General features: G+C 36.6%; 1 protein-coding gene across 1 annotated transcript in view; it reads left to right on the forward strand.

Annotated features, from left to right (window-relative positions):
• The first annotated feature begins 1,827 nt into the window (after positions 1-1,827).
• Positions 1,828-24,918, forward strand: part of LOC135469935 (cytosolic 10-formyltetrahydrofolate dehydrogenase-like) — a 39,291-nt gene continuing 16,200 nt past the window's right edge. The window contains 24 exon segments of the mRNA XM_064748579.1: positions 1,828-1,878; positions 5,685-5,835; positions 6,302-6,536; positions 7,058-7,223; positions 8,268-8,369; positions 9,319-9,408; positions 9,646-9,780; positions 10,784-10,912; positions 11,415-11,500; positions 11,832-11,979; positions 12,389-12,508; positions 13,241-13,303; positions 13,528-13,589; positions 13,929-14,079; positions 14,547-14,617; positions 15,736-15,788; positions 15,791-15,840; positions 16,794-16,881; positions 18,118-18,189; positions 18,192-18,210; positions 18,541-18,640; positions 19,112-19,210; positions 19,672-19,837; positions 20,374-20,479. Of these exon segments, the coding sequence (XP_064604649.1) occupies positions 1,831-1,878; positions 5,685-5,835; positions 6,302-6,536; positions 7,058-7,223; positions 8,268-8,369; positions 9,319-9,408; positions 9,646-9,780; positions 10,784-10,912; positions 11,415-11,500; positions 11,832-11,979; positions 12,389-12,508; positions 13,241-13,303; positions 13,528-13,589; positions 13,929-14,079; positions 14,547-14,617; positions 15,736-15,788; positions 15,791-15,840; positions 16,794-16,881; positions 18,118-18,189; positions 18,192-18,210; positions 18,541-18,640; positions 19,112-19,210; positions 19,672-19,837; positions 20,374-20,479 (2,510 nt within the window). The 5' untranslated portion in view covers positions 1,828-1,830.

Raw genomic sequence — 24,918 nt, forward strand, 5'->3', positions numbered from 1 at the left:
GTCAACCAGTCGTTGCATTATCCCCTTCTGGCTGAACGCCAAGCGAGTCTTGGTGTGGTTAAAGTCTTAGGTGTGACTCCATCAAGGATTGATCCTGGATCTACCGGTCCCGAAGCGGACGCTCTACCAACTGTGCTATCCGGGCCGGTCATATGAAACGAGTGAGGACAAACAATTGACTAGACTCAAATGCACAGTATGTTCGTAACATATTTCCAAGATTCCCTTCGAGGCAAAGAATCTAGGCATCAGAGGACAGTCATAAACTATGTATACGGCGTAACTTACGTCCACAAATCCAGTATGATAAAGACATGTCAAGTCTGGGTCTTTGTATGACTCGGCAAAGCGAAAATTCTGTTCAGTTGCGCAACGAGAAACATCGGCAACAACATCCACTGTTTGCAGCATGAGTGACGCCAGTGACAGTACGCCTAGTGGCAGTTCAATATCACAACAGGGGCCTGCCAATCAAAAATTATTCTTAAAATGTGTCAGAGTGTGCTTTATTCAACAAAACGAATTATTTATTTTACAATGAGGTATATTCATTGTGTAAAACATTTTTACTGGAAAGGCACAATGAACAACTGTATGGACTTTTGCTCTGGTTACGATCACCAGAGCTTAATTCCAACTTTGCTTTGCAACGAAAAAACAAAACAAAACAAAACAAAAAAACAGTCTTATCGAAGTTCTGGGATTGATACTAAAGCTTTATTTGTTAGATCGAAATCTCCGTGAAACTGAAAGTAACAAGAAACGTGCGTTAACAATGCAGTTTACACAAAACGAAAACTGGGGCACCAAATGACGATTAAAACATTACGCCATGTGTGTTTTACATTTATACCGTTTTACTCCAAATAAAGCTTCTAGATGAAAGTTACACAGTTATCCAGTTGAATCACAACTTGTCATTACGTTAGCACTAACAGTTATTACAAACAAAAACCACTCTAACTACTATGGCTCGGTGAACTTAGACAAGATCTACATTACGTTTTCGCCAAAATGGCTGCACACAGGTACACAAATCATTATACAAAAAGGGGGAACAACTCTCATAATACAAAGGGGAACTACTCTTGGCAACTTTCTCTCAGCCCTAGTACAGGCCGTTAAAAAAATCCCAAGCAAGGCCCAGTTCCTATAGCTATATGTTCACAGGCCAAATCTTACACGAATCCAAAAAGTCTTAAACAATTTTAGATATTATGTCAATATATCATGCGGAAAGCAAACTACCTAGACGGCTGAAGAACGGACTTAACCCCACTATATACGTGTACCCCGTAGGCTCTTCATGTAATATGGGAATGAAAGAATGTTGGTAGAGCCAAAAAATATTTTAGCTCACATATAAACGTAGATATATATCAGTGAGAATGTTGTATATACATGTATATGATTGTAAAATTTAATACCTCACCATTACTTGACGTCATTTCATCTACGCGGTTGATTTTTAAAGCTTTTTTTTTTACATAGCCTAGTTCTGATTTTAGATGTATACAGTGTATATGTATTACGTTGAATCTGCGGTTAACAGATATGTTTGTCCCAGGCTGAAATAACTGATGACTTGGCATTGTTGACATTGTTACACTGAATGTAGATGTGTATATATATAGGCATACCAGAATACAGAGCTGTGTAACGGTGTTGTGTTTAATGCAGTAATTCGGTCAAATATAGCGCCATTCTGGGTTGTCCCGAACATATATACTGGGGGTGTGACACTTTCTGACCAATGAGAATGTTATCATGCAGCAATGTGACATGTGACAAAACACCTGGGTGAAGCATTTAATGTGAGTTCCCTTTCTGATGTTAGCTCGCGTCTGGGTCCTGCCGATAGGTAAGACTTTTTATCAGGTGAGTAATTTAACGGGTTAGTGGTGTCTTGCATGATCATTAATTTAAACTGGGCTATGTACACGATGTACCGATGCACGTATGGGTCATTGCAACTATAACTATTATGAATTAGTAGATGTATTGTATGCATTGATTGATTGTTCATCTACTAATTGATTTATGATTACAATGTATGCAGCTATATCTTGCACGTGTATCTGTAATTGACAAATGAGTATATTATAGAACCTTACTATAAATGTATCTTTGCAAACGACTTGTGCATGGTTGTAATGTAATATGGCTTGTCTAATTCTACTTCATGAGTATGGCGTTAATCAACAAGTAAAAAATAAATAGCTCATACATTTGCAAATAGGAATAGGGTTATATAGTATGTGGCTATATATAGGCATACAAATGCCGCATAGGATTAATAAACGCATGTTTGTCTTCACTAGTTATAGTGAAATATTCCAATGGTCTAAAGACAACAGAAAACTTAAACATCATTTATTATTATAGCCTACAGAATTTAAAAAGTATTCTGGTGGATTTCCACAGCTTCTTCACCAGCTAGCCAGCTACCGCTGGTTTTAGGCGAATCTATACAGTATATGTTAGTGGGTTAGGCATGTATTTAGTGTACGTGTGGGAAACTTAATGTAGCTGTTGCTTCCTGCAGGACTTGCACAGTTCCGGCCCCACCCCATCCATAAACCTAGATGAAACATTTGTGAGTAATATACAGCACATCACATCAACAAAATGAATAAATAAATAGGATGATCGAGCTTGTATACGATACACTATATGACCGTTACCTCCACAATGGCTGCATGGACATATATGGTCTCTGCATTGGTATAATTATATGGTCTATGTATGGGTATATATGGCCTCTCTGCAAGGGTATGTATTGCCTCCCTGCATGTGTGATACACAATAGTGTACATTGTATTCTGTATATCATGTCTAGATAGACAAACCTATTTTCACATAAATACACAAATGCATACACCATAGGAGGAATAATTTTACGAATGTGTGTAATGTTAGGGACCTGTACATGCATGTTATATGATGTTTGGGACCACTTCACCACCATGAGAACAGGCATAGACCAACATGTAGGACAACACAAATGTAGGGCAAATATATTAACGTGCACGCATTTATGTACAGCTAGCTTCACTAAATGTAGGTTAAAGTATACACATACATGTACGTAATCTTACTCTTCATATATATAGTTTTAATGGATTATAAGTTAGGGGAATATAGGAATGAAACCTGATTTTTTTAAATTTTGTTTTTGGTAGGACTTTATATATATATTTCTTAATTCGCACAAAAAAGCCTTTAGCCATTAACCATATATGGGTTATACATGCATCTTCTAGTCTAAAAAGGGTTATCAGCATGAACCAGTAATCTGTAGTTATATATACATAGTTTAGTTGGTGAAGTAGATTTATCACATTTGCAGTGATATTGAGTGATATTGAGCTGGTTTGAACTGGATCAAACAGGAGCTTGCATTATCAAGAATCTCGGATAAGTAAACCTTTCAGGCCTATGCGATGAATATTGAAGTGTAATCCCATGGCAAGGGTACATATATACTAGATAACACTTGAACTCATATACATGTAGATCTAGACTTTTCCGGATTGTAACAGAAATACAGAATGTCAACTCAGATATGGAGCAGATCAAACAAAACATGTAGCTGTAGGGTAAGCAGGACTATTCAGCACAAAGCGGTTAAAACACGATTTTTAAACAACTTGGTCTTGTATGGAGTTTGATATCTTGATGCGAAAAACTCATGCAAAATTTAATTACCAGTACATGTATAGTTACCGTAAGTAATACACAGACAAATTACATTTTGAGCCGAAATATATATATATACAGACCGGGCCTTAACAGAATGAAAACAAAAGGAAAATTATGAGAGATGTACGGAAATTTAGAACTTAAAAACAAGAATGATTGGATCATGCACCATCATATCTATCACATATTTGAACGGACACCACCAGTAATCTTGTGCTGTTATATAACTGTTATGAAATGGTATTAACATTATGTCATACCGTATATAGGCTAGTTGACACTGGAGATCAATCTCGTTATTATATACGTCGGGCAATTAAAATCTGTGATTTCTCATGAGAGGACTCAGAGAGAGCCTATATCTACATTTACGTATATACCTTTGTATTTAAACTAGGCATATTGGTTAATTTACAAGATACATGTGTCATTATTTCTGTTATGTTCCCCTTAACACGTATGGCTGTACCCAGTGTGGATTATACTTGACCCCTTGGTGAACTTTACGTGTACGTCAATTACTGAAAATGCTGTATGAATGAAAACCAGAAACACAGGTAAATGAAGCTACCCCATAATGGCAAGAAAAGGCCCGTCCAATGACTGTATTAACAGCGATAGCGGGCCATTCCACTCGGACTTTGGGGGTAGCCACATATATTCGGAGGAGTAACCCACAACAGCTGTGCTGAGCTGTTTGACAACGACGAATGTGGAGATACCATTGTTAAATTAGCACGGATTTAGTGATACACGGAGGCTCGGGGTTGAGAAGTGCTCAAGGGTAATATCTGTTCTAGTATTGCATAATGAGGTACTCTCTGTCTAGACAGTAATGCAGAGCAGTGCAGTCGTACATGTTAGACGATTAACCTGTATAACGTGTGTGCAACAACAACAACAGTAGTGGACACACGTACATTATGCTTAATGGGTATACTTAAGATCAGTGTATGAAATTCAACTTGGTTGTATTAGTAATAAATACAATACTGTCATACAGTAATTTCGGTAATAAACTAAACAGATTGTAAAAATAATATTGCGGATGGAAAACAGGTGAATAAAAGGTACACACATTAAGAAAAATAAATCTTCAGTCGAATCAGTGTCAAATAAAGTCAATCTCAAAGGAAGTTTGATACTTCCAGAGAGCAGACAATATATCTTCAGGAATGTCAGAAGGACATCAGTGCCATTTTCTAAGTTAGTCTGAACGCTCTCCATTTAAAAACCTGATACAGTTGCTGTGGAAGTGTGTCACTGTGTGTGAGACAAAAATTGTGTATCAAATACATCTCCCTGGCAGTCATTTTGCAGGCACTTATGTTCCTTATCTTTTCGTCAGTTGTCTTATCGAAAACGTAATGTAAATTTGTTATTTCCAAGGCGGCATGGGTCCAAGATTACCTGGTGGTGCTCAGAATGAACAATTGCTCTGACAGCCTTGACATTTGACAAGGGCAAGTAACTGCACCAGCTTTTTAAATAGAGTGCACTCTGACGTTGGTAAGGGGTCATCCATGGCGGAACAAAATTTTTCCAAACCTAACGTTAGAGCAATCTTTGACTATTTCTAAACAGTGAATCTGCACGCAGACATATATTGCAAGGTTTAAATTCCAGACTTACAATATGTTTTCAAACTCAGTTCACGAAGCAACTGACCAGGTTATCAGATGAGCATCCAAGTCATGTTTATTAAGATGCTGCAGGTATTGATTGGACTGAGTGAGATACCCTTAAATAGGTACTTCTGGAAAGGTGTTATTTTTTTCCCTTCACTTAAATTATAATGAACATCCTTCAAAATCCTTTTTCTTATGACACATTGATACATGATAGACAGTGACCTCCACATTACACACTGTTCATGGACTGTTTCCTGTATTAAAAAATTCATACTAAATCTGGGGAGTGGGATAATATTAAAATGCCCATTTAGCTGAAATAGATTTATTTGTTTTTTCCTTTTTGTGCAGGCGGCCAGAATTCACATTGCAAAAATGAAGATTGCCGTTATAGGACAAAGTCGATTTGGAGCTGATGTCTACAGCCTTCTTCGTCAGGCGGGCCACGAGATTGTGGGGGTCTTTACAATCCCAGATGTTAAAGGAAGACAAGATCCTTTAGGTTATAAGGCTTTCACATCAACTTATGCAGAGACTTGTTTATTTGTTTGGTTGGTTGGTGTTTTATGCCGTTCTCAGGATTATTTCACTTATGCGACTGTGGCCAGCATTATGGTGGGAGGAAACCGGAAAGAGCCTACAGCCATCTGCAAGTTGTTGGCAGACCTTTTCACGTAGGGCCACAAATTTAAGATTGCTAAGATAAACGCTTTAATATTGTACACATGTATGTTAGAATCAAATAATATTCCTACACGAAAAATTTGTAAATTGATAGATTTTAAGTATATATGATAATTTGTTTGATTTAGACTATGCCATGTTATCAAAATCTATACAGTAAAGAAGTGTATATATCATAGATAATGTTTAATGTTTCATTATTATCACATGGTTTGAAATAGAATTAACAAGGAGAAAGTAAAGTCCCGAATTCAGTGTTCAGTGTACTTGAATTTGTTTTTCAGCTGCATGTGCTAGTGAAGATGGAGTTCCAGTATTCAAGTACAAGCGATGGCAGGTGAAGAAGGTCGCTGTACCAGAGGTAGTGGAGGAGTACAAATCTGTTGGTGCAGAGCTGAATGTGATGCCCTTCTGTTCCCAGTTCATCCCCATGGAAGTCATCAACTTCCCTAAACACCAGTCCATCGTGTATCATCCTTCCATTTTACCCAGGCACAGAGGCGCATCTGCCATTAACTGGTACATTAACACATGAGCTTACACTCAATACGTAAATACATGTAGCTGTGCTGTTTAGTAGATTGGCCTGATTAGCTTAGTAAATTTAACACTGCTCCAATGAAAATTAAAAACGTTATATGAATCAGCTTCTTTTATAAACCCTAAATGTAAATATGCAGATTGATCTGTGAGATTCACTATTAACCATCTCAATAAAATAGGGCAGGTGACAGGAAATGTTCTTTTTTTTTATTCTGGTTGATGGAAAAGATAAGGACTTTATTAGGAATTAACATTGAGAGGAAAGTCTACCAAAAACCCAACTGAAGCATTTATTGTTTCTTTTTTTTCTAAGAGTTTCCAAACACTATACACAATCAGTTTCATCAGTCAGTTAAATTTTGTTGGTGGTCAGTATAGTTCAGTCCCTGTGTCTGTAGTGAAGGAACTTGGGTGTGCAGCTGTTGCGCAGGTTTATGGTATTCTGGTGACTTCTAGTTGACCTATGAAAAGTCATGAATATTGCTGCTTGATTTTAGGACCTTGATTCAGGGTGACAAGAAGGCTGGGTTTTGCGTGTTCTGGGCAGATGACGGTTTGGATACAGGACCAGTTCTATTACAGAAGGAGTGCTATGTGGATCCTGATGATACTCTGGACTCTCTGTACAACCGCTTCCTCTACCCTGAGGGTGTCAAGGCCATGGTATGTTTGTACATATATGCTTGGGGTTTTGCAATGTGCTTAACAGTCATATGATGATAACTAAGTCTCCTTATGACAGGGCTAGACCATGTGGCCAAAGTGCTGCCACCAATGAAGTATCATGCCAGATAACACCAGTCATAATACTGAAGACACCAGACACAATACTCAAGACACCTAGTCAAAATTACACTGACACCGGTCCAACCAGTCCCGTTCCCATGCTCTAGCCTCCCTGTGGTGAGCCCCAAGCGAGGCAGCAACAAGTACCATTTTTAAAGTCATTGGAACGATCCAATCTGAGTTTGGTTCCTCAAGGTCTCCAGACTTCGAGGCAGGCTCTCTAAGTGGTGTGAAGACCATGGTAGGACTATAATTTGATATGCACTGGGGACATTGCTTGCTTAGATTGTTCATTATGTTGTTAGATCTGGACTGGTAACTTAAATAGGGTAGGAGCCTCCGTTACTGAGGTGGTTAACATACCAGCACTGCATAATGACCGAATGGCCCTGCAGTTGCATTGAGTTCAAGTACAGCTCATGCTGGGGTGGGAAGGTCTGTCAGCAACCTATGGGTGGCTGTGGGTTTCCCCCAGGCTCTCTCTGGTTTCCTCCCACCATAGAGCTGGCACCTGTTGTACGAGCGAAATATTCTGGAGTATGGCGTAAAACACTAATCAAATAAATTAATAAATAAATAGAGTAAATGTTTTGGAGAGATGCATCAGTTCCATCATTGATTTTGTGTATATTTCTCTTAAGTGTTGTAGGCTTCAGCTTATGTAAAGTGTATCTGTCGTGGATACCATCTAAACATAAAATGAACATTTGTATCTCTGCAGCAGTATGAAATACAAGTGTGGAATTTTATCTACTTGTAGCGGTTGTGGAAAACTGTTTTAAGAAGACATCCACAACCTTTACCCCTCTCATTTGTAATCAGTACTTTAATCCATGGTGTTTTATATTCACTAACTTTATATGATTGAGGCTTTAATTTTGCTTATTTCAAGGATTAATCACTGTCTTTTGTTTTATGTAGGGTGAAGCAGTGCAATTAATAGCTGAGGGGAGAGCTCCAAAAGTTCCCCAACCGGAGGAAGGGGCGACTTATGACCCCATGATGAAAAAGGCTACAGCTGAAGTGAGACAATTACTCTATTCTTTGGGCAGCATTTTACCCACCTGTTCACATTCTTTTCTATTCTTTATAAATGGGTGTTTAGTTTTATGTTTAAGTTTAATATGTTCCTTTTTTATAAATTTCTATTTCTTAGTAAAGTAGTGCAGTAACGTATAGGAGCTTCACACATGTTTTTAATATAGTTTATAATGCAGACAAGCATTTTGTGATTGACCTAGTCAGACACAAGGTGTGTATGTACCTGGCTGGAATGCATGTCCAATATCAAGTGTTTCCAGATGCTCTAATGCCATTGGTACATAAGGATACATGCTCATGTATTCATGTGGCTTAGTGAGCAAGGCTCATAACTCCTAAAAATGCAGGGTGTGTTTTCAATCCCAGCCTTGGGCAGGGAATTTGTTTGTGGAAGGGGTTAATATACCCTTGTCTTTAACCAATAGCTTACAGACAGCTTGGCGATCAGCCCTTTGGGCTATTCATGCCTTTCTCTGTGTAACACTCAAGGCAATCATACATTCACCCATTTGACAGTTAGGGACAGACACCCACGTTAGAAAATATTATGTTTCTCCTTCCATGTGACGATGTTATAATGTAATGAAATAATTCACATATTTGTCTTTAATTACATGTCTCTAGTATCAGTCACTTTTCCCTTGAGTTGTCTTAATAAACTTCAAGTTAGAAATTGTCTTTTTTGAGTCCAGGCTAAAAGTAGTTCTCAAAACTGCAAGCTCGTAGATAACATCAGTGTAAAATGCATGTTCTGTCAAGACATAAGGATGCTGATTTCTTATCCTCTTCATATTCTGATAATCACATAGTGTGCATGGTTCAGTCTGTAGAAATATATGAATTGGAGCAGTAATAAGCATCTCTGGTTATTGAGTTATATTGACTTTTTCTAAAAGCGGATGTCAACAAATATTTTTCGGGCGTATTTCAGATAAAATGGGATCAGCCTGCTGAAGCTATTCACAATTTTATCCGTGGTTGTGACAAAGTTCCAGGGGCTTGGACTAACTTGGAAGGGGAAGTAAGTCATTTCATAATTTGATGGCTAAAAACATCTATTGGAATAAGGCAGTATTACCTAGACGAAATCAAAAACGAGGTAACAGTTTATAACTGCTGTATGCCGATAGTGATTTGCTTTTGTATTGTTCTTGTAGACAAACTCACTGAGTATAAATATTTCACAAATAAGCCCTAAACATTTCTTATGACAGTGTGTTTTTTTTTTTTTAAATTCATTCTTGCTTTACTTCTTCAGACAGTTACACTTTATGGATCAAAGCTATGGAAGAAACTTGTGCCGAGGGGAAAAGAGTTTCAGGTGACAGGTGCTTCAAAGCCTGCAATTGTCCACAGAAACGGAATGGTGGTCTTTGGCAATGATGGGAAAATGGTTTGTATATTGTTGTAAATATAGCATGTTGTTCTAAGACTTGAATAAGTGGCTTATTGAAACTGACCATCATTTATGAAAAATATGTTAAATTCATTTATTAATGATATGAAATCATGGTTTTAGGCCTGTTACAATTACTCTTTATGTACAGGGTGTCCCAGAAGTTATGCACCATCCTGATTTTCATTTTTTTTCTGCGTTTCAGATTTAATACTGATTTTAAATTTTTTTCTCTCTTTCAGAATTAATTATGGCTAATAAACTAACAGTACAAGAAAGAGTTGAATTAGTTTTTATGTTTGGAAAACATGGGGCAACACTCCGCTCTGTAGCTCAAGTATTCAACCTCACACTGGATGGTGTGCGACTTCTGGGATAGCCTGTATATTACTGGAAGTCCATTACCTATAAGTATGCAACTTCCCTATAGCTTGTCTGCAGGGCACCTTGCACATTACGTCATTTGTAGAAGCTCTCTACAGATGACGGGTAGGGAGAAATGTGCCAACCTCTTGGGTGGAAATGGTAATCTGATTCTTGGCAAATCTACGACTTGGCTATCAAATCATTGTTAATATCCAGTTAAGAACCCATTGACTATGTCTATATTTCCAAGCATCTCTAAAACAATTGTTTTCCTTTTAAGAAACTATACTTTGTCTTTTTAAGCCTGTATCAACACAACCATAACATAAATTGTAACATTTTTCCCAGCATGTATCAGCCATTTCTCAAACGTTGGCTGAGTAGTAGAAAGAAAAAAATAATGGCTGTGCAGATATGTCACATAATGTGTTAGAGATTGACGAAAAGTACCATTGAGACTAGCTATAGGAAAGTGGCATACTTCTAGGCAATGGACTTGCATGTAGCTATTGAAGAAGACGTGGACTTTTCATACTACCCCAGTATGAAGGCTATACCAGTCACGTGATGAGATGACAATGTCACGGTAGTGTAAAATGTGACCGAAAGTGCCTTTTTTTTTATATTTTATCAGGTGAATGTGTCCCAATTAAAGTTTGAGAGTGGGAAAATGATACAGGCGTGTAAGTACGGACAGGTCGATGACTCTTCAGCCAAACTGGAGCTGACAAAAGCAGAGGAAGAAATGATCGACAATGTCAAGGTAGGACTTTCACCGGAGTTAGAAACAGGTTATAATTGAATAATGCCTCTTCAATCATTCCCCTGAGCTCTGTGTGGTTTCCTGGCACTGTAATGCTGTCCGCTGTTTAAGTGAAATATTCTTGAGTACGGCATAAAACTTAAGTGCCAGTCAACAAGTTTGATTGAAAGACTTGAATCGTTTGCAGACTGAAAACTGGCAGTTAAAAGAGGAAAATTAGCTAAATTTCAACCACCACTGCAACCAATATTTTGAATGACTCTCTGAGAACTATGGGATTTAGAGACATAATTTGCACAGTATTACTGTATTTTGGCATCATTTTCATAGTAATTGAATGGATAAATTCCAATGAAAAAAGTGTTTCAGTTGAAAAGGTTGGAGATTACATGTACACCATACTCTAACTCTTAGTACAGTATTATTGCTTTGTGTAGAGATGACATTTGATAATTTCTATTCTTTGAATGGCTTACGCAATAATATTTTTTTAATCATTCAGTCAATCTGGTCTGGGATACTCAATATAGAGATTGAAGATGAGACTGATTTCTTTAAATCCGGAGCAGGATCTATGGACGTTGTCAGGTATATTGTCTCTGAATTCTTTTGTATTGGAAGTAGTCAAATGTGTGTATTTGGTTATAAGATGAATTCTTGGAAGATGGATAACCAACGTTTAAAAGAGTTCATGTAACATGAATGAAATGATCTTTGAGTTATTACTAATTGTTATACTTTTCAAATTAGAAAACATAACAGTTATTGTCTATAACTGCCTTTTTCATCTCATTGGGTCTTATAAAAGAATACTATGTGACTGGCAACTGGAATGTTAATAATTGCTTCTACTTAAAGCTTAATGTAATAAAACACCAGGATTTTAATATGCCTGTACTTATTCATTTACTAATTTCAGATTGGTTGAGGAAGTAAAAGACAAATGTCAAGATGTAAAACTTCAAATAGAGGAAGTGTATATGAATACAACATTTGATGAATTCAAAATGTTAGTGGTGAAAAGGGGGCGTGGCATAGATGACAAACCAGAGTTCAAATATGATGCGGTTAGTACAACCATTTGAATACATGTAGGTTTTGTTACATTTAGCTCAGCTGTGTCTGAATTGAAAGTAATGTTGTTTAATTGATATCACGTCCTGTATCGAAAAGTTGTCAGCATGCAAGAATGAGTACAAAACAGTAAAGAGTCACACAAGTGATTTTAATGAGACCCACTGTTGTTTAACAGTAATGTGGTGGTACATTCATGGAGATTATCTCCCTGAGCTTTGCATGAATTCCTTCAAAATATTGTATTGAATGATTGATTCAATGAATGGTTCTAATTCTTCAACATATAATAACATGCAGAAAAAGGACACTCCTCTGTGAAATTGTAAGGCTTATCTTAACAGGCTACCTGGTGTTTTGTGTTCATTAGTCTTCACAGATGTTTTCTTTAATCCATTGCAGGTGAAACTTCATGTGAACAACATGGACATTAGCTTCCCACATCAGGTGTTTTATGACAATGAATTCTGGGATTCATCTGATGGAGTCACTTTCAATGCAATAAATCCCACAGATGAATCAGTGAGTGCATGTACTATGATAAAATATTACTTTTTATTCCCTGTAATCCTGTTATCACTAGGATTTGTTGTAACAGGTTGAATTACCAATCACACCATGTGAATGCTGCCTAATAGGGGCATTTGTCAATAGTTTGAGTGAGTGAGTGAGTGCTCGGGATTTAACGAGGTACTCAGCAATTTTTCAGTCATATGACGACGAAGAAATCCTTAGAGTGCATGTAATGTGCCTCCTTTGTTGCAGGACGGATTTCTACTAAATTTTTTTTTAGTGCTGCTTTACTGAGATGCCGTACTGAAGGCAAGCAAGCCACCCAGCCTGAGCCATTATACTGATACGGGTCAACCAGTCGTTGCACTATCCCCTTCATGCTGAACGCCACAATAATTCGAACAATGCCATCAATTTGAAGTAGTTTGATGTGGATTAAGTGCGTCCGGATATGGCAATAATAGAAACCTGCATTGGGTTAAAGGAGTATTGAAGTGTATTGGAAAATTGCAGTTATAAGTTGATACAAGGCAGAATAATGCATCTATCCATGGAATTAGATTGTTATGAACGAAAAGGATTGCAATGTCTTTGACATGTTTGCATATGTAAAATATACTTTATTCTAGTAACATGTACCATGTTGTAAATTCATATCTGTCTAGTACATAGTACATTTCTTAAACCTGAGGATAATGTGAGTTTAATATTAAAGTATGGGAGTGTTTTTGTACACTTTAGGTAATATGCAAAGTGTCCAAAGCCAATAAGGAGGATGTAAATCGAGCTGTTGAAGCTGCACAGGTATGACATGCTCTTATGATTTCAGATTCCAAGATCCTTGATTTTTATTCTTTTTCCATTTGTTTAGTGAGGATAGAGATTTCAAAAAAGGCAAAATTTGTGCAATTATTAGATATTTCACCTGCTATTAAATTCATTTAAGAACCCTGGTTAAATGTATATGTTTATGTACATCATGTTGCCTAAATCAGCAAATGCATATAAGCTAGTGGTTGTGATTTTAGGATGCCTTTGAAGGAGAATGGGGCAAAATGAATGCAAGAGATAGAGGAACACTGATGTTCAGGTAACTTAAGTTGCTTTTGTACTTTGTGGAGTTTGTGCATTAATTTGAATATAAAAGTTAGCTTGACAGCTGATGAGTTTAACATGATGTTTCTACTTTAGAAACAAGAATTATTTATGTTATGTCCAAATAATGAATCCTTTTATGACCGTTTGACATTTACGTTGACACATGTCTACTCTTCATCTTTGAACACGTGCATGTAGGATGTAGCATGTAGGAATCAAGTTTGCTTGTTTAGTTTGAATAATAGGAAGAGATATTAAATTGGTGGACCGCTTACATGTACGTGCATTTTTGTTTTTGTCACACATGTTAGTCATATTTGTTACTTGTTAGGTTGGCTGACTTGATGGATGGGCATAGTGAGGAGTTGGCAACAATTGAAACCCTGGACTCTGGTGCTGTCTACACACTGGCCCTGAAGACTCACATAGGCATGTCCATCTCCACATTCAGATACTTTGCTGGATGGTGTGACAAAATCCAGGTCAGATTTAGGTTACTCATATTTGAATTAGGCAAGCCTCAAATTTTTATAACAAAATCAATAATTGTTTTGCTTGGTTAATTTTCGTTTATTGGTGTTTTATGCCTGACCCCAAATATATTTCACTCATATCACTAAAATCTGAACTATTGGTGGAAAAAGCCCTCCACACTTTCCCAGGTACATAACAGATCTACTGACCAGCCAAAGCTGGATTTGAACCTGCGACTTCATTGCTTAGGGGCTAGGATCTACATAAGATTCATATTCATGAAGATGAGTCTTTTTGATTGGTGTAAAATAATGGTTGTTTTCTATTCTCCTGAGTAATATTGTCTCCTCTTGTTGCTCTTTTCAGTGATATGTGTGTTGTGGTAATTGCATGCTTGGCATCAGAATACATGCAGTTAAAATGCTGATGATGGAATTTTCCTTGTAAATATACAATCTTGTCACATTGACTGTAGGGGAAGACAATACCGATCAATCATGCCAGACCAAGCAGGAATCTCACATACACCAAAAGGGAGCCATTAGGGTCTGTATTAGTTGCAGAGGTATTGTTTGGGCATCAAACTGATCTTGTTAATTTAATAATCTGATGACAGTTACTTGTAGCAAATTTGTTGCAATGATAATACACCTCTCCCTCTTTATAGTGCACTTGTTTGTATCACATGATTCAGTATAACACAGACACAGATGTGTCCTTCATCCAAAATTTTTGTTGCAAACTTCTGTTCATTGTACATACTCTTAAAGAGGCTGTACCAGAGACTTTTGGCAAAAAATCCATATGCAGTAATGAAATCAGTTTTTGTGTTTTTTCCAAGAATAGCTCAAATTATTGCCTTTCACTGAATATTAAGGCTAATACATCTACCTTTCATAGTGCTAAAATCATTCAGTCTATAGCTTTAAAAAGTTGTAATCTTTAATTTATACATTTTAGGAACTTTTATACCAATTTGATGATCCAATTTTGCACCTGGTAACGTGAAAACGCGATGATGATATTGTGTGTAAGCTAATTATTTAGGCTGTTTTAAAATATATGCCCATATGTGGGAAGGTCTGGCAGCAACCTACAGATGGTTGTGGGTGTCCCCCGGGCTATGCCTGGTTTCCTCCCACCATAATGCTGGCCACTGTCGTATAAGTGAAATATTCTTGAGTACAGTGTAAAACAACAATGAAATAAATAAATAAATAAAAAATATGCAAAACTTCAGTTGGATTTGCATTAATCAATTTCTTGCCCAAAGTGTCTGGTACAGCCTCTGTAAAAGTTTCAGTGAAAAGAGGCTTTGTTAACAGCATGAAATTCTCAACGAAAACCATGATGTAATGCTAATTTGGCTTACAGTGAACATCCAGAATCATTTTGTCACCCTTCAGCATTGTAATGAAGGGAGAGGTGTATAATAGTGAAGAAGTATAAGCTGTTATTATGCAGTAAAAATGCCTTGTAATGACATTATATAGTTAAAGTCTGTTTGATATTTGTTTACCTTTCATATAAACTATGTTTGCTAATGTACTGCATGTATGTGTGACATTGTTGCCTTCACAGTCTTATGACCATGTGGTTCACATATTGATGACAGTTATTTTATCATATTTTCATTACAAAGTTATCTACCCTTGACTTCACAGTGTGTGTGGTATTGTTGTTCCATGGAACTATCCACTCATGATGTTGTCTTGGAAGATGCTGCCTGCTTGGCTGCTGGGAATACTGTGGTGCTGAAGCCTGCTCAGGTACATACATAGGTGTAATTTAAACCACACACTACCTCTGTCAGAACTATTGTTGCTGATAAAAAATGTGTTCAGTTTTTGGTTTTGACAAACTGTTCTTAACTCTTCAACCCTCAACTTCTTTTGTCAAGGAGTATTGTCATTGCCCTGTCTGTCTGTCTGTCCTCCATTTTGTGATAAGCATTGCTGTTAAGCTTTGAAACGAAATATATGAAAAATTTTTGAGTTGATCATTGTAACTTGTGCTTGTGCCTTTGATTCTTTTAAGTCTACCATTGAATTAATTTGTATCATACTTAGCTAATTTGCATAAGTGTCAGCATTCTTGTCACCATGGTATCTCTGAACATATCAAAAGGAAATTCCGGGAGTTTTGCAGGGATGATCATTGTGACTCACATATGGGTCTTTTTTCTTTTTGAAATGTATACTTTTATTAATGTTCATTTTATTGAGATTAAGTTGCGTAACTTAATTTACTGTATCTGACACATCTCTGGATCTATTGTAACATATTAATCACAAATGCACATATGTACATATACAAATATCTAAACCTGTTGATACAAGAAATATGCAGGGCCGAGTAGAGCTGTAATTCTAATGCTATTTTTTGTATTGTATTTATGATGGCAAGTTATAGTTGAGTTCTGCTTGAGCTGAACTTAAAGATAATGTTGCCTTACTGCTCCCTTCTGAACTGTACATTCTATTTGATATCGTAACCATGTTAGAAAAATACAGCTCGATAAATGAACTATCTGAATTGTTGCTAGAGTGTGTGGTATTCTTTCATGAAAAATGACATGTATATGTAGGTTAATTTAATGTTGTGAACTTCAGTTCAGAACATAATTTCATTGCCCGTACTGCTTCACTTCTTTTTCTTGGCTTAAAAATATTTTGTTCTTGAAATATTGAATTGTAGACAATTGTTTCATATATCCCCTAAGGTAACCCCTCTTACAGCTCTGAAATTTGCTGAACTTGTTGTGAGGGCAGGGTTTCCACCTGGTGTTATCAACATTCTTCCTGGTTCAGGTAAGATACTTTCTGCTGCACATCAATCAGTTACAGGTAAACATCTAAAGGAATAGACCTTCTACAGTCACATGCTACTGACTTCCTTTAACTTGTATGGCACTGTGTCTGTGGGATTAGTGTGTCATTGTTTTCCATTGTGAGAACCAGCTGTTAAAACAATCTGTATTAAATGCATCTAATTTATGTAAGCACCTCCTTATTTTGTGGGACAGCATGGGTAGAGCAATACCCAGAACTGTTTGGGAGAGGAGGAATAAGGAATGATGGCAATAGCCTGCATTGTCCCTACCCTCCAAGTCATGAGGGAGAGGGGAGAGAACTTTGCCTTACAAATGATAATCTCTACACAGAGAATTTTAACTGTGAAGCGACCATAGTGGTCTGTTTGAATGAAACAATGGACTTTATGAGGCTTAAGATAGTTGTACATCAGTTGCTAGGAAACCTGCAACAGACAGTTCCAAAGACTGTCGTTGTGTACAATGTTGCATGGTAAAAACACATTTATTGAGGCTAAGAATTCATCTGTTTTGGTGTGCTTCCACACAAAATGTTGCAGTATCTTTTAAATACCTACTATGACTATTATGTTTCCTTAAACACATTTGATTCACCATCAGTGGGTTAACCAGAAATGTGAAAGAGGGTGTCCAAAACATCTCTTTTTGAGGCCATTTTATTATAACAGGGTGTCCAGCTTTCATTTTCTCCTGTCTATGACATGTTAAAAGTGCAGAAAACAGGATGTCCAAAAAGCACCAATTTTCTATTTTACATGTCCACTTGGACAGGTGGACGTGTGAATTGAATATGTCAGAAGCAATTTTATGTCATGTGTAAATATAGATTTATTTATTTATTTGATTGTTGTTTTACGCCGTACTCAAGAATATTTCACTTATATGACGACGGCCAGCATTATGGTGGGAGGAAAACGGGCAAAGCCCCGGGGGATTCCCACGGCCATCTGCAGGTTGCTGGCAGACCATCCCACATGCCGCAGAGGAAGCCAGCATGAACCGGACTTGAACTCACAGTGACCACATTGGTAAGAGGCTCCTGGGTCATTATGCTGCTCTGGCGCACTAACCAACTGAGCCCCAGAGGCCCCTGTACATGTAAATAAAATGTGCGTGAAAATAAGTTAAATTGTTCCTGTTGTTTGAAAAGGTTTTCATTTAATTTAATTTACATAGGAACTTGAAGTTTTTTGTATGGTTGTGTCATGTTTAGGAGCTGTTGTGGGTCAGGCAATAGCTGATCACCCCTTGGTCAGGAAGCTAGGCTTCACAGGGTCAACTCCCATTGTAAAACCATCATGGAAAGGTGGGTATTTTATTCTTTTTTTTTTATCTCACATTATCTTCCTCTGGGAACTCTCCTATTTACATGTTTTTCTTCCCTTGCATTTTGTATTTTGGTATACATTTAATTAAGTAATGAATCCTGTAATATTTTCTCTGAACTTGATCACCATTAGATTTTGCTTACTTTATAACAAGACAATGGCCAGGGATAGAACAATCCCTCCTGAGCTTTATTAATACCACCTGAGTGTATAGTAACCAATGAATATATATGTACATGCTGTAAAATATTGTGATTAAATGGTCAGCCCATATATGCTATAATTTTTTACTGTTTTTATTATTTCAGTTGTGCAAAAAGTAACTTGAAAAAAGTGTCCTTGGAGCTCGGTGGAAAGTCTCCTTTGATCATTTTTGCAGACTGTGACTTGGAAAAAGCTGTCAGAATGGTTAATATACATTCTTTTTAACACATCGATTCATATGAATGTTTCATATTTTTGTCTAGTTTTTGTTTTCTTTCATTTACCTTAGAATTAACTTTTTGGTTGGGTCAGGTAGCTAATTTAAAATGAGATATGTGCATTTATTTATTCAAAAAGAAGTAATACATGAAAATGAGGACAAAATTTGTGTGTGCGTTTTTTTTGTTGGGTAGAACAAAATTATATTATACTTTATATGTTATATGGGCTTCTGGCATATTCATTGACTTGTAAAAAATTACATTGAAGTATTATACTGTAGACATAGAAATTAGTTACTTGTGAGCAGAATGAAAGATTCTATGAAAGACAGAATTAGAAATGTATTTTGAGCATTTTGGTTAATTTTTTACAGACATGATAGAATAAGATATGCTGAAGAAGCTAGCTAAATAGAATTTTAGATGTAAATTTCTTTCCGGTTTATCTACTCAGGGTTGTGGAGCTGTATTTTTTAACAAAGGAGAAAACTGCATTGCTGCTGGAAGAATTTTTGTTGAGGAGTCTATCCATGATGAATTTGTGAGAAGAGTGGTGAGCATGAATTTTATGCTTTAATTCCTTAGCTTTCATTTGTAAAAGCTCGCAATTCATAACTTTATTAGAATTCATAACTAATTAGAAACCTTCTCTGTTGTGGGCCATTTCCTAAAGTATTTCACAAAGGTGAAATTATTACATCAGTTATTGAAGTACGTGTCATATCACCTGTGTAGTGCATAAGCACTGCTACGTTACAGAAGAAAACGATGTCCTCTACTGTTATTTGTGCCTCTTGTGTGACACGCCCCTTAATCATCCATTTGTGTATGCAATGTGCAATTTTTAAAATATTGGCCACAACACATCCGTGGTTTCCCATTTGTGACATTGTGAAGTTGTTTTGATGAATGGTTGTGGAGAAATCAGACACACAGACAGACAGAGATTTCTTGCTTTGTTGTTGGAAAGCTATAGAATGAACCCATCGTTAAAGTTTGTGTGTGGTTACTCAGGTGGCTGAGATAAAGAAGATGAAGATTGGTGATCCCCTGGACAGGTCAACAGATCACGGACCTCAGAATCACCGTGCCCACCTGGAAAAGTTATTAGAGTACTGCAGGATTGGAGTGGAACAGGGAGCGCGTCTGGTATATGGAGGGAAACAGGTTGACCGTACAGGTATGTAGTCTGTATACTGGTACTCGTGATTAATTGACATTTAATTTTTGAAGGTGGTGTTTAAGTGATAATGTAATAGAGAAAAGGCTTATTTTCTAGTCACAATAATATGCTCTCTTTATGTAATTCAAATAGAACTGATTTGATTTAACAACTAATAATTTGATTGGTGAAAACTTGAAGCCATGACATGACTTAATTTACTAGTTTGGTAAGCTACATGTACATTAATGGAACATTAATGAAATACTGTTGAAAATGACACTTGTTTTCTTTGATACCACTGAAAACATGACAGCTTTTTAATGCTTACAAGCTTTTTCATCATTTTTACATCTTACAAATGTAATTAATCTGTAATGCATTCAGAGAGCATTATGCTGCTTGTACTTGGAAATATTTTGTTAATAAGGCATGGAAATAGGGTTACAGAGTTGTCCTATGGATATTCATTAATTGGACGTTTTGTGCTAAAATGTTGATTTTTAAATGAAGTAGGTAAATGCCCTTATTTACATTAGAGCATGTTTTGTCAGGCTTGTTCTTTGAGCCTACGGTGTTCACTGATGTGGAAGATCACATGATGGTAGCACAAGAGGAGTCCTTTGGGCCAGTCATGACAATTTCCAAATTTTATGATGGGTAAGTTTTAATTTTTTTTTCTTGGCATGTGAGCACACATTTCACACTCTGATTTTGAATATTTGTTTACAAAGCACCTTGCAGGGGTGATACATTGCTGTGGTAGACATGCTATTTAGGATGCTGATTTTCTGATATCCATGATCCGTTTTGTCTACATTGGTAAACATGTCATCGTAAGTGTACAGGTTCTGAGTTCAAGTGTATCTGTGGACAATTTTGCCATCTATGGTACATGTAGTTCATGTTTCAAGTTGCGAAAGAACAATTGAATATAGACTATTTAATTATATTTGTTTGAAGTTTAGTGGACCATGAAAAGGCATTGATATATTAACAGAGTGACATCCCTTTGTGACAAGACTTAGTCACTGTATGGCTTGGTAGGGTCAATGCGGCAATTTTAGCATGGAGTCTGATACAGAATCGAAAACTAATTGAACAAGATTAGAATAATTTTTGAATGAGTTTGGATGTTAAATATTGTAAAAAGGCCCAGGACATTCAGATTGGGACAAGTTATCTTTCTTAAGTATTTCATTTTTGTCAACATGAGGTTTTTGGAATTGCTGAAATGTGGTAATTTACCTGATGTGAGAGATGATTTTTATTTAAAATGCACTGACATAACAGTTTTTTTTTTCTTGAAATTGCACCAAATGCTGTAGTGAATATTAGAAGCATATGTTGGCTTTAATAATTTAGGAAGCCAAAATACTTTTACATATTAGGCCTTTTTGAAAACTCATTGGCAAATACAAGTAGGTTATCTCTTATATTACCAAGGGTAGTCTTTAATAGACCTTCATGACAAAAATAAAATTATCATTTCTTCATTCAGGAAGGAAACCACTGTTAAGACTTAAGTTTAATACAGCTTTAATTTTGATCCCAGGGCCAGTGTGTATGGTAATTCCTGGAAATTTCAACATTCATGACTTTTGTAGTAATATAAGTAATAAGTTAAATGTTAAGGATGGTACATGAAAAAATTCTGAAAATATTGAGTTCAGGTTTTTGCACAAACATAAAGCACAACTGATCATAAGGGGGATATTCTATCATTGGTGCCCTGTGTACATGTACATGTTTGTTTTAATGACCATAAATTAGAATCCTTATGTCTTAGTCTCTTTTGTATTGGGATCAGTGCTGATGTAAAGCACAATTACATGAGATCCTTCCACCCTTTGATGCCCAGCATATTTGTTTATTGCAAAATTTTCATCAGTCTTTTTTCTGTATTAAAATCAATGTCAAGGTAATTATATCAAAGGTGGTACAGTATCTCAAAAAGTATATTGAGCTGAAATTTGCATTTATGTCTCCTACAGGCAAGCTCTTTGCAACTTATAGCCATCATCCAGTCAGGTGTACACAAGAATACAGTAAATGAGTATGTGATTTCAATAGATGAAGCCAGACATAGATAATCAGCCTTAAACTCTCTCATGGCTGAACCTCCTCTTCAGCTATAGGGGTCTTCCCCGTTTAACGGTTCAGCTGGTCACTTTGTCTGAGCTATGTCCGTTTCCGCTGTAAAAATGCAGCAAATGCATGATTGTTTCCTCTCCTTAGTTATTTTTGGCTTTCAGGATTGGAAAAATTCATTTGCTTGTTTGCCATATACAAGCATGAAGATAACGTATGAATGCAGCATTATCGTCGTTCACCAGATTTAGACCTTCTGCACGTTATAAACAGTGGGATTAATGTACATTTTTGGCATGTTCTGAGGGCCATATTGCATTTTAATGACGTAATAGGACTGTGACTAGCCGAGGACCATTTTTATGAAACATAAACTATGCATAAAGACATTCCATGAATACATGTGGTTTGTGATAAAGCAAGATTCAGTGGTTGTGGTACCAGTATCTGAAAAAATATTTTATTAAAATGGTCTGAGACCTTACATTTATTTACAGGGTTCATATGTAACCAGAAAATCTTACTGACCAGTGGGACCAGAGATGTAAGAGTTGTACTTGTTCTTTGCCCGAGAACATTTCAAAACATTCCTATAATATAACTGTGATGTATAATAATAGGATCAATGTGGTACATGTATCTGCCTATAGACAGACCTTTCCAGTGTGTTTTTAGTCCCCAGCTGACACCCATATTGGGTGTATATTTACATGTTTACACCCCATCTCTCAGTATGTGCTTTTGTCACACTTTAAGGTTTTGTGTCAGGGCCCAGTATTAGTTAAAGGCATAGGAAATATTAAAAATGTATGTATCAGGTTAAAGACAATTAGAAACTGTCCTAGATAATAGTTTCTCTCATTTTTTTGAGAATTTATTTAACAAACTAAAATGGCTTAAAAACATCAGAATCTATGGTGGCCTTGAGGGTGTGTCAGAGCCAAATACATATACCTTAGAACTGGCTGTTTTTAGTAGTGTGGATCTGTGTTTTGATATTCTGTCATAGCTGGACTTGTGAGACTACATTTACTGATGTGTCACTCTCAGTCAACACTTTCAGTGTGGCACACCGCCTATGCAAACATTTGTTGCGGGTTGTTTGGCAAAAGAGTATAAATGTCCAAGGAGGTTTCTGAACTATGTGAAGACATAGTCATTATCTGATGTATCATTCTCAGATGTGGTATCATCAGCTGTATATGTGATGTTGATATCTTGTCCATTCATTTGTTTTTTGTTTTGTCCACCACGACATACTTTTGAATAATGGTTTAATTTGCCGTATGTTTGACCTTTAGCTGTACAAGGGTTTCCGTTATATGGCCAGTTTCCACCGCTGCTCGTACGGATATTGTTAGATCTGTTGTTTGGGTTTTTTTGTCTGGTGTCTGTTGTAGTTGTAGACTGCATGTTTGATGTTTCAAAAGATTTAGCAACCTTGAGAATATCATCAAACTTTAAGTTTGAATCTCTGAGAAATCTCTGTTTAAGATGACTAGACTGACATTTTTCAATGACTTGATCAGAAATGGCATCGGCTGCATCAGTAAATTTACATGTAGGATCCAATGACCGTAGGCGAGTAACAAATTGGGAAATAGACTCACCAGTTTGCTGTTAGACTTCTTTGAATACGTATCTCTCATAATGAGTGTTTTCTGTGGTAAGAAATGATTGTTTAGTTTTTCTGCAGAACCGGAGAAAGAATCACCTTTATTGGTTAGTCCACAAAAAACTTCCTAAACAGATTCGCCTACTAAGTGAAGGAGAAGTGCTTGCTTTTGCTTATCTTCAGTCATGCCAGTTGCTGTGATGTAGATTTCGAACTGTTCACGCCATTTTTCTGGTGAAGCCAGGGAAGTTTGATCGATGTCTACCTGGAACGGGGGTCTAGTGGATAGGTTGAGTAGGCCTGCCACAGCGGATATTGTCTGTTTTACCTCGTCGCCAGATGCAATATTTATGAAGAGATCTCACACAACAGCTGTTTGTGTATGATGAAAATATATATTCTAGTCCTCGCACACACACTACGACTGACTCCTCACTTCTGATATGTTACCCATAATGCCTCTAAGGGAGCTGCTATTATTTACTTCAGACACTACATTTGTAAAGTACCAAACACGTGATGCGACTTCACTGTTCCCAATATTGGCAGAAAAGGCCTCTGTAGAATCAAAATTTTCAAATGCATTTTACTAGGATGAAAAAAGTCTAAAAAAATAAACTATTTTTATGGACAATGTTTCACGGTTGTTCACCTGGCATGTACATGTACTTCTTGTTGGTGTTTTCTTTGCCTTTAAAGGGATCTTAAGGTAAATGCTTAGGGTGGCATAAAAAAAATATGGAATGTATTGAGCTCAATTGCTCCATACTCTTACTATTAAGAGTCATTGTTAAGAAAATGTTACGGGTGTTGTGTAGAATAGTACTGCATATATTGAGCAAAGGTTTCACACACATGTAGAGTAGTATGAGCCAAGTGTCTGTTTGGTACATATATATATATATATACAATAATGAATATTTTAGTGCAAAGTGTTAAGATACCAATCTACATGTGCGCTATAAATTGTATATTTATGTTGTAGTCATATCAGATATCATTTTTTAATGTGCCTGAAAAATCAATTTCATTGCATTAAGAATAGCTCTGTTGAGCCATAAGGTTGTCCAAGAAGGCTTTGATCAACAGGTTCTGGTTAGGTACTGTATATGATTTTGTCTTTGATGAAATAATACATTCCAGTCTGTTTCCTTGGGCTAAGTTGTCCTATCAGACATGTTACAGGTTTATCCTAAAGCAGTGTGTGTATTTTTACAATAAATAAAGACTGTCCAAGCCCTCAGGCATTTAGTATATGTATGTGCATGTCTAGCCAGTTGGCATACTGTCCTAAATTCTCGCGGGCCGATTCCACAAAACCATTACTGACTTTAATATTAAAAGTCAAAGTCTCAAAGACATTTTTTAAAGCTTACTTTTGGGCCCAGTAAAT

This window comes from Liolophura sinensis, chromosome 7, assembly GCF_032854445.1.
Source record: "Liolophura sinensis isolate JHLJ2023 chromosome 7, CUHK_Ljap_v2, whole genome shotgun sequence".
In the NCBI taxonomy this organism is placed as follows: Eukaryota; Metazoa; Mollusca; class Polyplacophora; order Chitonida; family Chitonidae; genus Liolophura; species Liolophura sinensis.